This window comes from Vidua chalybeata, chromosome 2, assembly GCF_026979565.1.
Source record: "Vidua chalybeata isolate OUT-0048 chromosome 2, bVidCha1 merged haplotype, whole genome shotgun sequence".
NCBI lineage: Eukaryota > Metazoa > Chordata > Aves > Passeriformes > Viduidae > Vidua > Vidua chalybeata.
Window position 1 is genome coordinate 198,885 of NC_071531.1, and position 14,654 is coordinate 213,538.

At 58.8% G+C, this 14,654-nt stretch overlaps 2 protein-coding genes and 2 non-coding genes across 4 annotated transcripts; all 4 read left to right on the top strand.

The window, feature by feature from the left end:
• Window positions 1-427: 427 nt before the first annotated feature.
• Window positions 428-2,735, top strand: RPS11 (ribosomal protein S11). The gene is made up of 5 exons (XM_053934235.1): window positions 428-535; window positions 1,305-1,436; window positions 1,642-1,717; window positions 2,160-2,289; window positions 2,566-2,735. The coding sequence occupies exons 1-5, from the start codon at window positions 521-523 to the stop codon at window positions 2,687-2,689; spliced, it is 477 nt and encodes a 158-aa protein (XP_053790210.1). The 5' UTR covers window positions 428-520; the 3' UTR covers window positions 2,690-2,735.
• On the top strand, window positions 1,820-1,903 carry LOC128784844 (small nucleolar RNA SNORD35). Its single transcript, XR_008429646.1, has one exon. It is a non-coding gene; the product is annotated as a small nucleolar RNA SNORD35 (small nucleolar RNA).
• LOC128784843 (small nucleolar RNA SNORD35) lies at window positions 2,376-2,463 on the top strand. Its single transcript, XR_008429645.1, has one exon. It is a non-coding gene; the product is annotated as a small nucleolar RNA SNORD35 (small nucleolar RNA).
• A 9,217-nt stretch (window positions 2,736-11,952) lies between the features above and the next one.
• Window positions 11,953-14,648, top strand: LOC128783481 (olfactory receptor 52B2-like). Its single transcript, XM_053934223.1, has one exon. The coding sequence runs from the start codon at window positions 11,988-11,990 to the stop codon at window positions 12,960-12,962; it is 975 nt and encodes a 324-aa protein (XP_053790198.1). The 5' UTR covers window positions 11,953-11,987; the 3' UTR covers window positions 12,963-14,648.
• Window positions 14,649-14,654: the final 6 nt, after the last annotated feature.

Here is a 14,654-nt window from a genome sequence, read left to right on the forward strand (position 1 = left end):
GCTCAGAAAAAGGGACAGGAGGAGAGGGAACGGCCTCAGGCTGGGCCAGGGCAGGCTCAGCTTGGCCAGCAGCAGGAATTTCCCCATGGAAAGGCTGCTCAGGCCTTGGCAGGGGCTGCCCAGGGAGCTTTGCAGTGCCCATCCCTGCAGGTGTCCCCTGGAGGTGGCACTCAGAGCTCTGGGCTGGGGACAAGGTGGGCACGGGGCACAGCTGGCACTGCCTGGGCTGGGAGCGCAGTTCCGTTCCCGGTTTTGCACGGGGCTGTCCGTTCCCGGTTTTGTGCCGTTCCGTTCCCGGTTTTGCGCCGTTCCGTTCCCGGTTTTGCGCCGTTCCGTTCCCGGTTTTGCGCCGTTCCGTTCCCGGTTTCCTCCGGAATTCCGGAGCCGTTCCCGCTGTTCCGGCCCCTCCCCCCGCTCCGTCACACCGACCGCGTGGCGTCACTTCCTGCCCCTGGCCCCGCCCCTGGGTTAACCCGCGCCCCGCGCGCTCCGCGGTCTCTTTCCGGCCGCGCTCGCCAAGATGGCGGACACGCAGGTGGGCGCCGCGCGGGGCCCGCGGGACGGCCCCGGGACAGCCCCGGGGGGACCCCTGAGGGGGTGATACCGGCCCAGCGGTGGTGGGGGGGCGCGGGGGAGGCGGCCCGGACCCGGGAGAGGCGGTGGGGCGGCGTGCGGGAGGGGCGCGCGGTGCCTTAAGGGAGTGGGGAAGGATGATGAGGGGCGGTGGGGGTGATCTGGGTGTGGGAGGGGAGGCCCGTTCCCCGCGGGGGACCCGTTCCCCGGGGTCGGTGGAGCGAAGGGAGTGCGGCATTTCGGAGGGGGGGGTGTCTCGATTCGCCGGGATATTGGGGAGGGAGCGGCGGGGGCGGCTCTCGGTCCGCCGGGGTTGCGGTGGAGGACAGAGGGTGCCGTGCTCTGAGGCTTTGGGGCAGTGGAAAGCTCGGTGCCCCGGGGTTTTAGTGCTTGCGGGGCGGTGCCGTGTGTCGGGCAGGTGGGAGGAGGGCGCGGGCGGAATCTCGGTGCCGGCAGGCACGGGGGGGGCGAGCGGAGCGTTCCGTGCCCGGAGCTCGGGACGGGCCTCGGTGCCCCGAGGTCTGGGGGAGGGCAGAGGGTCCAGTGTCCAGGGCTGGGGGGAAGGGTCTGGGTGCTCCGGGGCCCTGTGGGGTCTGGGTGCCCGGGGCTTTGCAGGGTCTCGGTGCCCCGGGCCGGGCTCACTCGGTGCTGAGTCGCCCTCGCCGGGGGTCTCGGGGCCCGGCTCCCCCGGTGCCGCGCCCCGCGCTGACCCCCCGCTGTCCCCGCCCCAGACGGAACGCGCCTACCAGAAGCAGCCGACGATCTTCCAGAATAAGAAGCGAGTGCTGCTGGGCGAGGGGGGCAAGGAGAAGTTGCCCCGCTACTACCGCAATGTGGGGCTGGGCTTCAAGACCCCAAAGGAGGTGAGGGGGCGTGGGCTCAGGGCTGGGGGCCCTGGTGGTCCTGGTGTGGATGTGGCACTTTGGGACGGGGTCAGTGCTGGCCTTGGCAGCGCTGCTTGCACTCGAGGCCTCTGGTGGCTTGTCCCCACCTGGGTGTGCGAGCGTTCTCTGGGCTCTGGGGGCTCAGGGGCTGCGTGTGCCTCCTGACGCCCGCCTGTCCCTGCAGGCCATCGAGGGCACCTACATCGACAAGAAGTGTCCCTTCACTGGCAACGTCTCCATCCGGGGCCGCATACTCTCAGGTGAGCTGGAACATCCCCAGAGGGGTCCCGTGGGAGACGTGGGGCAGGTAACCCAGGTAACCAAGCCCCCGAGGCCCCTGTAAGCTGCCCCGGTCCTGGAGCCGCAAATGATGCCAATCTCACGATGGTCTGCCGAGCCCACGCGGGCCTGACGACACTGCCTCACGGCTTTCCTGATGCAGGTGACAGGACCAGGTGTGCTGGGGGTGGGACGGGAGCTGGTGGTGTGGGGGGCGTTAGGAAGTGTGTTGGGAGGGCCCGGAGAAGAGCCGGAATGGGGTTTGTACCAGACACGGGGAGGCCGCGGCTGGCACGGAGCGGCCGGTGAATGAGGAGAGATTCCTGGAGCTGGGCCGTGTTGCTGCCCGGTGCCACAGCGATCCCTGCCAGCCCCTCGGACCCCCCAGCCCCTCGTGTCTCAGGTGCGTGTGCCCTGGTGCAGGTGTGGTGACCAAGATGAAGATGCAGCGCACGATCGTCATCCGGCGCGATTACCTGCACTACATCCGCAAGTACAACCGCTTCGAGAAGCGCCACAAGAACATGTCGGTGCACCTGTCCCCCTGCTTCAGGTGTGTGCCTGCGTCCCTCGGCTGTCCCCGCGCCTGGGCAGGACGTGGCTGGCTGCAAGGCCCGTCCTCGCCTGGAGCCTGCTCACGGGTCATGATGTTCAAACTCACGATGGTCTGCAGAGTCCCCGGCTGCGGGGCTGCTGACAATGCCACTGGCATTACTGAACCACGGGGCAGGTTCCAGGCACGGCCCGTCCCAGCAGGGACAGCCAGGTTGGGCGGCTCTGAGGGACAGGTGAGCCCTAGGAGCGCCCTGATGCCCAGGTGTCATTGCAGGGATGTGCAGATTGGGGACATCGTGACAGTGGGCGAGTGCCGCCCGCTCAGCAAGACCGTGCGCTTCAACGTGCTCAAGGTGACCAAAGCTGCAGGCACCAAGAAACAGTTCCAGAAGTTCTGACACCTGTGGAGCCAGGTGTGGGAGGAATAAATGTTGGGAGAGTGGAGCTCCTTGTGTTGTAGCTGAAATGAGTTGTGTGCAGGGCAGACTGGCACCAGTGACGTGTCAGCTCTGGTGTGTGGTGCTCCGGGCACAGGTAATGGCAGAAGGGGGACACTGCAGCTGCTCTTGTCACCTGCTGTGTCCCAGGTCAGTGTGGTTTGTTCTGGGCTGTGACTGCCTACCCAGTGCTGCTGCAGCAGGTGCTGGGTGTGGGTTTGGTAATAATTCAGACCCTGAAGTCACCTGGTGGTGACAGGGGCAGGTGTGGCCCTGAGGGTCCTTCTCAGCAGGAATGAGTGGTTCAGCACTGGTGGCAGCATCTGGGGCCAGCTCTGGCGGTGTCACCTTCACCTCGAAGTGCCCAAGGCCAGGTTGGATGCCACTTGAAGCACCCTGGTCTAGTGGGAGGTGTCCCTGCCCATGCAGGGGGGTGGAACTGGATGAGCTTTAAAGGTCCCTCAACCCAAACTGATTCCATGACCTCTGGCTGCCTCCACCTGCTCCAGTGAGCCCCGCACCTTTGGCTGTGGGCTGGAGCTGTAGCTCCAGGGTTGAACTGTAGCTGCTCTTTGTGCTCAGACTCCTGAAGGAAAGCTCAGCGTTTGAGGTAAGTTCACACAATTCCAAGTAAATTCAGATTTTTGGGGCATGGTGGCATCCCTGCCTTGGTTCCTGGTCCTGCCAGAACCATGGCACTGTCACATGTTTGCACAGGGAGCAGTGCAGGATGTGGGAGCTGGTGTCCAGGGATAACAACAGGAGAATTTCCAGTTGGCTGGGGGGACCTTAATGGTGTCCAGTGCCAGGAGGTGCTGTGAGTGCACTGGGGTTCATCCATGGAACCACCTGAGTTGGAAGGGACACACGGGGACTGTTGGAGCCCTGTGCCCTACCAGCCACCCTGGTCTTGGGAACAACTCCCAGCTTTAGCCTGGGGTGATGTCACTGCCCTCCAGCTGGGATTAAAGGGGAGCACATGGTGTGGGGGAAAAGGGGACACGAACAGGGCATCCATCAGCCATTCCCTGGGAGCCTGCCTGTGTGAGACCCCCAGCTCCTGAGTGGGGGCAGCTGACTGCCCCCAACACCGCCCTGTGGGCCATGCCAGCACTGAAACCCCCCAGACTGGAGGTGCCACCAGCCCTGTGTGTCCTGCAGCAGGGGACAAGGTCCACACCCAGCTCCTTCCCAAGTCTGTGTGCTCCAGGCCGGGGCAGGGCTGTGGGCAGCAGCAGTGTGCTGCACCTGGGTTACCTGAGCCTGGTGTCCTGGGGGGCTCCAGGAGGGTGCAGGATCCCCCTGCACTGCCCAGCTGCACCCTCGGTCAGCACTGGGGGGGGTTTGGGGGCACTGGCCATGACAGACCCACGTCTATGGTGATTTCTGTGACAGGGCTGTGCCCTGGGCTATGGCAGCTCCTGTGCCCTCCGCACCTTCAGCTGTTCTGGGCTGACCCTTCGTGGGGCCAAATGCCACTGGGACATTTCTCTGGGACATTGGGGGTGCTGGGTCCCTGACTCCAGCCCAGGGACGCCTTTACCTGGCGTCAGAGGCAGGTGAGTGGTGCTCAGGCTGCTCTGTGCAGTCTCGCGTTGGTGGCCCATCCTCACGGTCCCTGTCCCACCTCCCCTCGTTCCCACCTGTCTAGGGCTGCCCTGGTGGTGCTGGGTGTCTCTGGGACAGCTGTGGCAGGGCCAGCGTGTGGCTGAGACTTCCCAAAGCTTCAGTGCCCATTGCCAGGTGGAGCCAGGGTCCGGTGCAGGGGAGCCCCACGGGCCCTGCAGCACTGAGGGTTGTGGTGTTTGCCCCCACAGTTCCCATGGGGAAGGGCCAGGACCAAACCACAGGCTGCTTGGAGCCCACATCCCCCACACCTTAATGCCCAATTATCTGCTCCTTGGGAGATTATCCCAGGTCTTCATCCCGAAGTGATTAGTCCTCCTTCACTCCCCTAAGCAGATTTATTTGGCTAATATGCCTCCCCTATGAATGGTCCCAACAAGCCTGTTTTTAACCCCAAACTGATTTTACTGGCTGTCTGAGCTGGGGGTGGCCTGTGTTCCCCTGCCCTGAGCCCTGCTGGGAGCGGTGGGTCCCGGAGATGACCCTGCTGCACCTGCAGAACTGGCACAGGGACAGCTCATGTTAGAAGCTTTCCCTCTTAATCCCTTCCTAATCCCTCCTAAACCCTCATGACATGCCCAGAGCTGCTGGATTTGGGTTTTTTCGGGGAAGCAGCTCCCAGCAATGGTGAGGGCAGTGATCTGTGTCCCCTTGGGGACTCCCATTTCCCCACTCCTGGGTTTTACCTTCTGCCAAAAGATCACAGAAACTTCTGTGTCAGAGCTGAGGGACCAACCCCCTTCCTGTGGCAGGCGTGGGGCACTTTCTCCTTTTTCTCCTTTGCTCCAGAGCAGGAACTGCTGCCTTTGGGGCTGTGGGGATGGGAGGATGCTCTGGCATAGGGCCAGCCTGGCACAATCCATGTCCCTGGAGCCCTGGCTGGCATGGGAGAGACAGCCTGGCACGATCTATGGCTCCAGAGAGCTTCAGCCTGGCACAGAAGAGCCATCCTGGCATGATCCACGGCCCAGGAGCTGGTGGCTGTGCCCTGGCCGTGGTCCTCAGCCAGCCCCGACTTGCCAGCATGGAACAAAGCCCCCATTCCATTACCTGAGGGTTCACATCATCAGCTCATCTCCAGGCTGGCACATTTTGGAATGAATCCCCCTGCCAGGCAGCTCAATTCCTCTGATTGCTTTTGCTCCCACTGCTGAAGGGGCTCCACATGCTCTCCCTGCCTCAAAGTGGGAATTGGCCACCCTTGGACTGACCTTGGCAACTCTGGGACTGGATGGGCTTTGAGGTCCCTCCCAACCCAAATTGTTCTGTGATTCTGGGATTAGGGCACTTCAGGTCCCACGATGGGAATTGCTAAATGCTTCCCGGGGCAGAGAGGGGACAATACACATCATCTTTTGGGGACAATACTCATCATCTTTTGGGGACAACGTCCATCATCTCCTGGGACCACATCTATCATCCCTCAGCTACTGCTCAAGGCAGCGCAGCAGGGTCGGGTCCTCAAGGGGTTTTTCCTTCATCCCACAGCATCCTGCTCTGCTGCATCTGACAGAGCCTCAGCCCTCGGGATGGGAGGGCACCTGCTGAGGTCCCCTTGAGCTCCTCCCTCACCACCAGGCCATGGGATGGAGCACCTGGCTCCAGCTAAGGCTGTTTCCAGACCCGTGCTCCACTGGATGGACCCGAGGGCAGCACCCGAACCTGTCCCAGCCTGTGTATGCCCAGAGCTGCAGGGTCCCACGGAGAGCTGCTCCCAAGCCCAGCTCCAGGTACTTAATGCCCAGCCTGTGGCAGTGACAATGTGCTGGGCTCCCTCCTGGAGCTGCCTCCTGGCTGGAAATCCCTGTCCCTGCCTGGGCTGTGGCTGTCCAGCCCTGTCCCACACCACATCATGGCCCCATGGCCAGTCAGAGTCTCCATCACTCCCTATTTCCCCAGAATTTCCCCAGAATTTCCGCAGGCTGTTTGTCCTGCTCCATCCCTGCCCTGTGGGGCTGTTTCAGCTCCAGGAGTGCAGGGACCAGGGCTGGCACAGTGCCCGTGTGGGATCAGACACGGAGCGATGGAGACTCCAGCAGAACCTGCCAGGGAAATGAGCCTTTGGGTCCTGACTGGGGCAGGGAGGAGCCTGGGACCCTCAGGGACAGGCACAGGACAGAGCAGGGGTGGCACTGGGCAGCGGAGACACCGGATCCAAAGCTGGGGAGGAGCTGCTGCAGATGTCCTGGCAGATGGACTGATGTGCTGAGGAGATGGCAAATGGACTGAGGAGATGGCCACTGTGCTGAGGAGATCTGTGGCTTTGCAAGAGACACAGCACCAAAAGTGGCAGCTCTGGTGTCACCAGCCGGGCACCAGGAGCACCAGGGGTTGGAGGGTGCTGCCAGGGCTGCTGTGCCCCTCCACGGAGCAGGGCAGGTGAGGAGCTGCGCTCATCCAAAACGAGGATGTGCTTGGACAATTCCCTCATCAGAGAGCGGCACAGGTAAAACCAGTGGGGGGGTCTGTGGCTCCATGGGGCTCCTCAGGGCGTGCCAGCGCCCACCCAGGAGCCCGAGCTCAGGTTTGATGTCCCTGTCCCACGTGCCCTCGGTCAGCTCCAGGGTCTGGCTGTTCCCTGCCTGTGTGAGCCACACTCCTGGGGCACCCCCAGTCCCCGGTGGATTGTTTTGATGGGGCAGAGCAGACCTGGCCCCATTTTCACCCAATGCTGAGCTCCTCTGCCCAGCTGGAGGGTCCCTGTGCCAGGCAGGAGCTCCCTCCCAGGTGCAGGCTGCCCAGCCCAGAGCCGGGGGAGTTTCCTGGGTGGAATTGCTGTTTTTGGAGCTCTGGGGAGCTGCTGCCCAGCCCTGTGCCAGGCAGAGCAGGACAGCTGTCACTGCAGCGTGAGTCAGGAGGGTAATTACATGTCATCATCTGCAATTATGTGTAATTTCATGTCATTCCATGCAATTCTTTGCCATTTTGGTGACAATATTCGCTGTGCTGAGTCAGCCTTTCCCCAGCCAGGGACTTTCCCATTGGAATTCCTTCCCTTGCTGTGGCTGGACCTGGAGACCTTCAGGTCCCCCTCACCCCCTTTATGTGTGTGACCCCTGGGGACACGGTCCATGGTGGCCCTGGCAGTGCTGGGGCAGCAGCTGGGCTCAGTGCTCTCACAGGGGGTGACCAAAGGTTGGACTTGGTGACTGAGAAGGTCTTTTCCACCCTCGGAGGTCCTGGGGGGTTCAGAGTGGTGGGGTCTGGTGGGGTCTTGGGGTCTGGGTGTTGGGATGACCCCAAGATTGTAAAAGTCCTTTTTCTCCCAGCCCAAGCAGCCAAAGAAGTCTGAATGCGTAGGATCAGCTTCTCAAGGTTGTTTATTTCTCCTTATCTATATGTTCTCTCTCTGACCTGCTGAGCTCTGGCTAGCAGGGAGGCCATGGCAGTCTGACCTCGAGCCTTGGGTGGCTCCCACCTTATATACTCAAAACTACGTGTGCATGTTTACAATTTGTTACCAATTCCCATCACCCGTGTTAGACTGTGAATCTCTACCCTGAACCAAGAGAAAAGTGCCACCATCACACCAAGACATGGAGGACAAGACGAGCGAAAAGAAGGCCAGGACACGCCCAGATTACTCCATCTTGTACCCCTGAATCACATTCTAAAATCCCCCAAATTCTGCTTTTCCACCCTGTGTTAGTTCAAATATCACACCACTCAAACCCTTGTGCCTTGTAATTCCTCACACAGAGTTGACAGATTTTTCCACGGGCTAAAATCGAAGCCACAGGTGGTTTTGACTTCTTGCCAAGGTCCCTGAGCCCCTGCCAGGGTCTGGAGCCAGCCAGGGCAGCCAGAGGGGTGTCCTGGACCCCGACACACCTCTGGGGCTCCATCCTTGTGCCAGGCTGGACCCGGGGTCCTTTTGCACCCCCTGAAGGGCGCTGCTGCGGGCTGGGATGTGGCTCACGGTGGGCAGGGCTGTGCAGGGTGTCTCTGGGCCACTCTGGGGTGTTCGGGGCAGGGAGGAGCTGAAGCCAGCCCGGGGGGAAGAGCCTGTGGCAGGAAGGGAGCCCGGAGCTCCTTGTGCGAGCCCTGCGCTGGCGGCACAGCAGCAGCACGTTCTGCTCCACAGAATGACAGAATCACCAAGCTTGGAGAAAACCCCCTGCAAAAAACGCCAATCACTTGATTTTAGAATTTTTAGAAGTTTAATAATAATAAAATGGTTATAAAAATAGTAACACAAATAGAGTAATGAAAATTTAGAGTTAGGACAATTACAAGACAATAAAAAGCAAATAATTTCGGATGTCCGGATGTTTTTGGGCACTAAGCTGCCGAAACCATGCCTTGTGAACAAAGGAATAACCCTTAAAAGCAACAGCCTGCTGCATATTCATACATCTCATACATGATGCATAAATTCCTTGCAAATTAAGAATTTTCCTGGTTTTTGTCAACTTCTTCCTCTTAATCCTGGTGGTTCTATAAAGACGGAGAGGAGGTGGAAGGATGTTTGTCTTTTTTGATAAGGAGGCAGTAACTCTTTATGTGCCCTGTCGCTGTTATCTCTGGGTGAAGAGTTTCTTCATTATCTTATCCCTTTTCTTAAGTTAGCAAAAGATATCTTACATTGCAGAGTTCCTATTTTAACATTATGTTATAACCTAAAACTATATTTAACACACTACTTAAGAGAATTAACACAGCATAACTTTCTAACATTACACATATAGTATTCATTGTAATATTTGCGAAAAGCCAATCATAAAGTATGAATTTTTCACATCTCCCGAGTCATCAGCCTTGAACCGACAGATTTCCTGTGCAACTCCTGCCCTGCCGCACGCCGAGGCTGGTGCTGGCAGCGGGGCTGGGCACGGCTCTGCCGCAGGAGGAGCCAGCCCGCCCTGGAGGGAGCCCAGCTCCAGCTCCAGCCCCGGACAGCTCACGGCATCACCCAAACCCTTCCTGGAGCCAGGGGAATCCAATCCAAGTGCTGCATTTCAAGATGCATGAGGCAGCAGAGGAGAGACAACACCAATATCTGTAATTGCGAGGCTCCTGTTGATCGTTTCCACAGCAGCTGCAGGAGTGATGGTGCCTTGTCAGAGCCTTTCCTGGATCCAGGATCCCTCTGCAGGACCAGAACCTCCCGCTCCTCGATGCTCCAGGAGCTGTGTCTTTGGGGGAGGAGGGAGATGTGTCCCAGGGTGAAGGAGGGATGGGGAAGGAGGGGTTGGGACTGAGTCGCTGGGTGGGGCAGGACGCTCAGTATTGACTTTCTGACAATACTTTTTGTACTTGATGGTCCTAGAGGTCACAGAATCACAGAATCTCAACTGGGTTGGGATGGGAGGGACCTCAAATCCCACCCAGTGCCACCCCTGCCATGGCAGGGACACCTCCCACTGTGCCAGGCTGCTCCAGCCCCAGTGTCCAGCCTGGCCTTGGGCACTGCCAGGGATCCAGGGGCAGCCACAGCTGCTCTGGGCACCCTGTGCCAGGGCCTGCCCACCCTGCCAGGGAACAATTCCTTCCTAATGATGATTTTGTAGATTGTTGATTTGATCAATGATCCTCACGATAATTACAATGACCACGGTAGATCACTGCCCATGGGCTGGGGTTGGGTGGCAGAGGGGAGCTGGCAGCTGGAGGGGACCAGCTGTGGAATGGGAGGTTCCAGCAGTGGAATGAGACAATTTTCACCCGCTGCGGATAAAACTCTCGGACATCCATGATGCTCTGGATCCCAGGAGTGCTCAGGCTGTGCCCATCTCCTGCTCAGCTCTTCACCTGCCCGGCCCAGGGTCCGGCGCTGCAGGGAGAGAGGAAAATCACTTGCAATGCAAATGCTGGAAAAGCAGGAAATGCCTCACCCGGGAGTGTTAACTGCTGTTAATGGTTAATGCACCGGCGATTTAAACCTCCCCAGGTGCAAGGACTGATGCTTCTTCTGAGGTGTGGAGGGGGAAGGATCGATATCACCTGCCCTGGCAGCACAGGGGGCTTTGGGCTCCCCCCACGCGGGGCTGCGGTTCCTTTTCCCAGTGCGGGGCTGGCCCTTGGTGAGTCATTTTCTGTCAAACGCTGGGGTTTGGGGCAGTGATTCTGTTGAAAAGACTGAAGGGAAGCACAGTGGTGTGTGAGAGGAATAGATTTCCATATTTCTGGGAAGTGGAGGTGGAAAGCCTTGCTGAGCTGCTTTGTAGCCCACACACAGTAGCACTGGCTGGTGTTGGAGCCTGGGAATGCTCCCAGGCAGATTTAATCCCCTGCTCTAGACCCATCCTGGCTTGATTCACCTGGGTGATGTGGGTCTGCAAGTGGAAGAGGCGACTGGACAAATATTTGCGATGAGCTGAAGGTCTTTTCTGTCCTGAGCCATATTTTAACTGCGGACTTTTGGTTCAGGGAGCTGAGAGTCCTTAATGGAAGCACTTAGAAATGCAAACACGTCTGGCTTGGGTACCTGCTGTTTGCAACAAATCAGGCTGTGAGCAGGGAAGGTTTATCTTTGGTCCGAATCCAACTGCTTTTCCTCCATCCCAGCCCTGGCCTGGAGCTTTCCTAATGTATGATGGAGTCTACACAGGGAATGGGAGCTGGGGGTAAGATGGGGGAAGCACACAAACCCAGCAGTCCTGCAGTGCTCCTTCTCCTCAAAGCCTTCTCATGGCAAAGCTTTTGTGGAGGATTTGCAGCTTGGCTGGCTTGCACTGTTCAAATCTTCACAGATCCCCTCAGGCCGATCAGTCATGGGACGGTGCTCCCAGCTCAGGCTGCCCCAGCACTTCAGGAACAACGGGGAAAACTGAGCTCAGAGGCTGGAACAGTGCCAGGGCCCAGCATCAGTGCAGAACTCTGCATTTGGGCTGTCTCTCTGGGGTATTTCTGCTTTGGGCCACAATTTCTTTGTCCAAGGATCACTCTGTGCAGTCCACCAGGTCTTTGCCCCTCTTAAAGAAGGAGTAGAAAAGGAATGAGGCAAAAGGCAGGAAAAGAAAGGGCTCCCTCTGCTCTAGAGTCAGGCTGGAGAACAGAAGGCACCAAGGTGACCTTGGAGCCCCTTCCAGTGCCTGCAGGGGTTCCAAGTGAGAAATGTGATGGGTGGCCACAGCCCTCAGATGCCAGCTGGATGTCAGTCACACCCCAGACACTGCCCAGCATCGATACTGGGGAAGGATTTATTCCTATATTTGGGATTTTACAAGGAACTTTGGTCTGAGCAGGGTGAGAAACTGGGTCATTTCACCTCCCTGGAGGAACGTGGAGTCCCAGCACAGACACAGCTCTGTGTGTGTGCTCACAGATGGAGCCACTGACTGTGACAAGGCTGAGGGTGACTTTATGACTATTTCTATGACTTTTACAAGGTTTTTGTGGCAGTGGATAAAACAGAGCTGGAAAAAGGCCTGACCTGTCTGGCAGTGGCAGTGGGAGAACAGAGATCTTTTCCTTCCAGACACACTTTGTAAGACTGGCAGAACAAACAGGGTCCTTTGTACAAAACACAGTGAGGGAACCCCTGGGGGTGGAAGGCAGGAGCCTTGTCACTTGTGTCCTGATTTGCAGCATCTGTCAGGTGTCACGGGCAACTGCAGGCTCACAGGGGTGGTTTATCCCTTCTCCTTCCTGCACAGAGCTGAGTCAGGCCGACCCCGAGCACGGGAGCACCATGTACGAGCTCAACGAGAGCAGCTTCGACCCCATCACCTTTGTCCTGACGGGCATCCCGGGCATGGAGGAGTCCCACATCTGGATCTCCGTCCCCTTCTGCCTGATGTACCTCACCGCCGTGCTCGGCAACCTGCTGCTTCTCTTGGCCATCGCCACGGACCGCAGCCTCCACGAGCCCATGTACCTCTTCCTGGCCATGCTGGCCCTCTCTGACCTCCTGCTGTCCACCACCACCGTGCCCAAAATGCTGGCGATCTTCTGGTTCAGCGCCAGGGAGATTTCCTTCGACGCCTGCGTCACACAGATGTTCTTCACCCATTTCAGCTTCATCGTGGAGTCCTCGGTGCTGCTGGCCATGGCCTTCGACCGCTACGTGGCCGTGTGCGACCCCCTGCGCTACGCGTCCATCCTGACCCCCTCGGCCATCGGCAAGATCGCCGCGGCCGCCGTGGCCCGCGGCTTCTGCATCATGTTCCCGCCCATCTTCCTCCTGAAGCGGCTGCCCTACTGCGGGCACAACGTGATGCCCCACACCTACTGCGAGCACATGGGCATCGCCCGCCTGGCCTGCGCCGACATCAGGGCCAACGTCTGGTACGGGCTGACCACGGCGCTGCTCTCCTCGGGCCTGGACGTCGTGCTCATCGCCGTCTCCTACGCGCTGATCCTCAGGGCGGTGTTCCGCCTCCCGTCTCCCGAGGCTCGCCTCAAAACCCTCAGCACCTGCGGCTCCCACCTCTGCGTGATCCTCATGTTCTACGTGCCGGCCTTCTTCTCCTTCCTCACGCATCGCTTCGGCCACCAAATCCCCAGCCACGTCCACATCCTGCTGGCCAACCTCTACGTCGTGGTGCCGCCCATGCTCAACCCCATTGTCTACGGGGTGAGGACCAGGCAGATCCGGGAGCGTGTCACCCGCCTCCTCTGCCCCACGGGGGAGTGTCCCTGCCCCAGCGGGGGGGGCAGGTGCTGAGCAGGGCAGGGGGATGCGGGATGGGCTCCAGAGAGCAGCACTGAAGGCTGCAGCGCTTCTTGGCCTGGAGGAACCGCTTTGCCCAAGGGCTTCAAGGGAAGCTGAAGGTGGTGTGATTTCTGGAAACGTGGGCTTGGCTCATCAGCATCTTCACTGCTGCTGGTTTCTCCTGGAGCTGCTTCCCCTGAGCTTCCTTCATTGGCAGAGACCGGGTAGGTTCAGCTGAGAAGCAACAAGGCACTTACACCTGCTGACTCACTGTCACCTGCTACAGCTCATGTTTGCTGTCCTACAGCTTCATTTCTGCCTGTTCCTTCACCTTTCCAGCAGTGTCCAGACCACGAACACCTTGCTGGTTGCCAGACTGAAGCATGGCACACCAAGCACGGCTGCGTGGGCACCACGCTGCTCACCATGGCACAGAGGGGTACGTCCTCCTGCTCTCATTGCTGAGGGACCCTGGCACTGCCTGCTGCTGAAGGAGTTTCCCTGCTGAAGTGCCCTGAGAGCCTGGGAAAGGCTTTATTGCCCTGTGTTTGAGGGAAACATTTCCCTTGAACCATGACTCCCAAATGCAATTCCAGCCTTTAGAGTGGTGTGCAAAGGGACAGTGGTTTCCTACACCCACCACATCCCACAGGGATGCTTTCTGTCTTGGCCAGTACAGCTCTGCCTCATCCAGGCAGCAGCCAGGGTTTTGGCTGTGGTGGTTAGGGAGCCCTTTCTGGAAGCTCCACACAGCAATGCCAGGAGTGGGGTGGTCTGCCCTGTGTCACCTGTGAGGCCCCACGAAGGGTCCGGTGTGCTCCTGATGTTACTCCTGACATGGAGTAGGTCAGCCATGTCTGCAGAATGTCCCTTTGCCCTGGCTGTGAGGGCAGCCAGCACTTGCCAATCCCACAGCCTGCCTGGGCTGCAAAGCTCTCTCAGACTGCCCAGGGCGGGGAAAGCACTGCTGCACACCTGGACCTCGCAGGTGTCTCACTGGGAGGGGGTGGTGACCCCTGGGAACGGCTCTGCCAGGGTCTGAGCTCCAGGAAATGCTCCATGAAGTGCTGTACCCTGCATCAGGGCGGGAGCTGTGGGACCATCCTGCTTGGGGCTGATCAACCCCACGTTCCTGATGGAGGGCAGGAGCCGAGGGCACACCGGGTGTGCTCAGACCTGAATGCACAGGAGCTGAGACCAACCCAGCAACCCAACCAGCCAACCCTGCTCCAGCCACACCAGTAATGCTACCACGACTTCAAAAGAGAAGGGGAAGAGACGGATTCATGATTTCAGATCAAACCCCCCAAAAGTTTTTCACTTTTGCAACACAAGTCTTCTTTTCTTTATTTTCCTCTGATTTGATCAAAGGTGGCACCCTGCGACAGGCACAGGGGAAATGAAAGTCTGTTCATTAAAGGCTGTTTGTCTACCAGCGGAGATAACGGAGCTGGTACAAAAGCTGCTCGTGTCGCTGGGCTTTTTAATGTCCTCAGAGCGTTCGTGTTTGCGTTGGCTTTCTTAGCAAAAAGAAAAAAAGAGTGTTTGTGCAGAGCAGCCATGTAATTTTCGATAGGAGATGGAGCTGTGAGAAGGAAAATGTGTCAGGAGAGCACGTTGCTGTGGGCAGCTCAAAGAACAATTGAGCTGCTGCCTGGATTTGTCAATATGTGGGGCTTGGAGCAGCCTGGGACAGTGGAAGGT

Coding starts and splice junctions, on each gene's coding strand:
- RPS11 (XM_053934235.1), top strand. Junction 1,437..1,641: donor GCTTCAAGACCCCAAAGGAG/GTGAGGGGGCGT, acceptor CTGTCCCTGCAG/GCCATCGAGGGCACCTACAT. Junction 2,290..2,565: donor CACCTGTCCCCCTGCTTCAG/GTGTGTGCCTGC, acceptor GTGTCATTGCAG/GGATGTGCAGATTGGGGACA.
- LOC128783481 (XM_053934223.1), top strand. CDS start 11,988: ATGTACGAGCTCAACGAGAGCAGCTTCGACCCCATCACCTTTGTCCTG.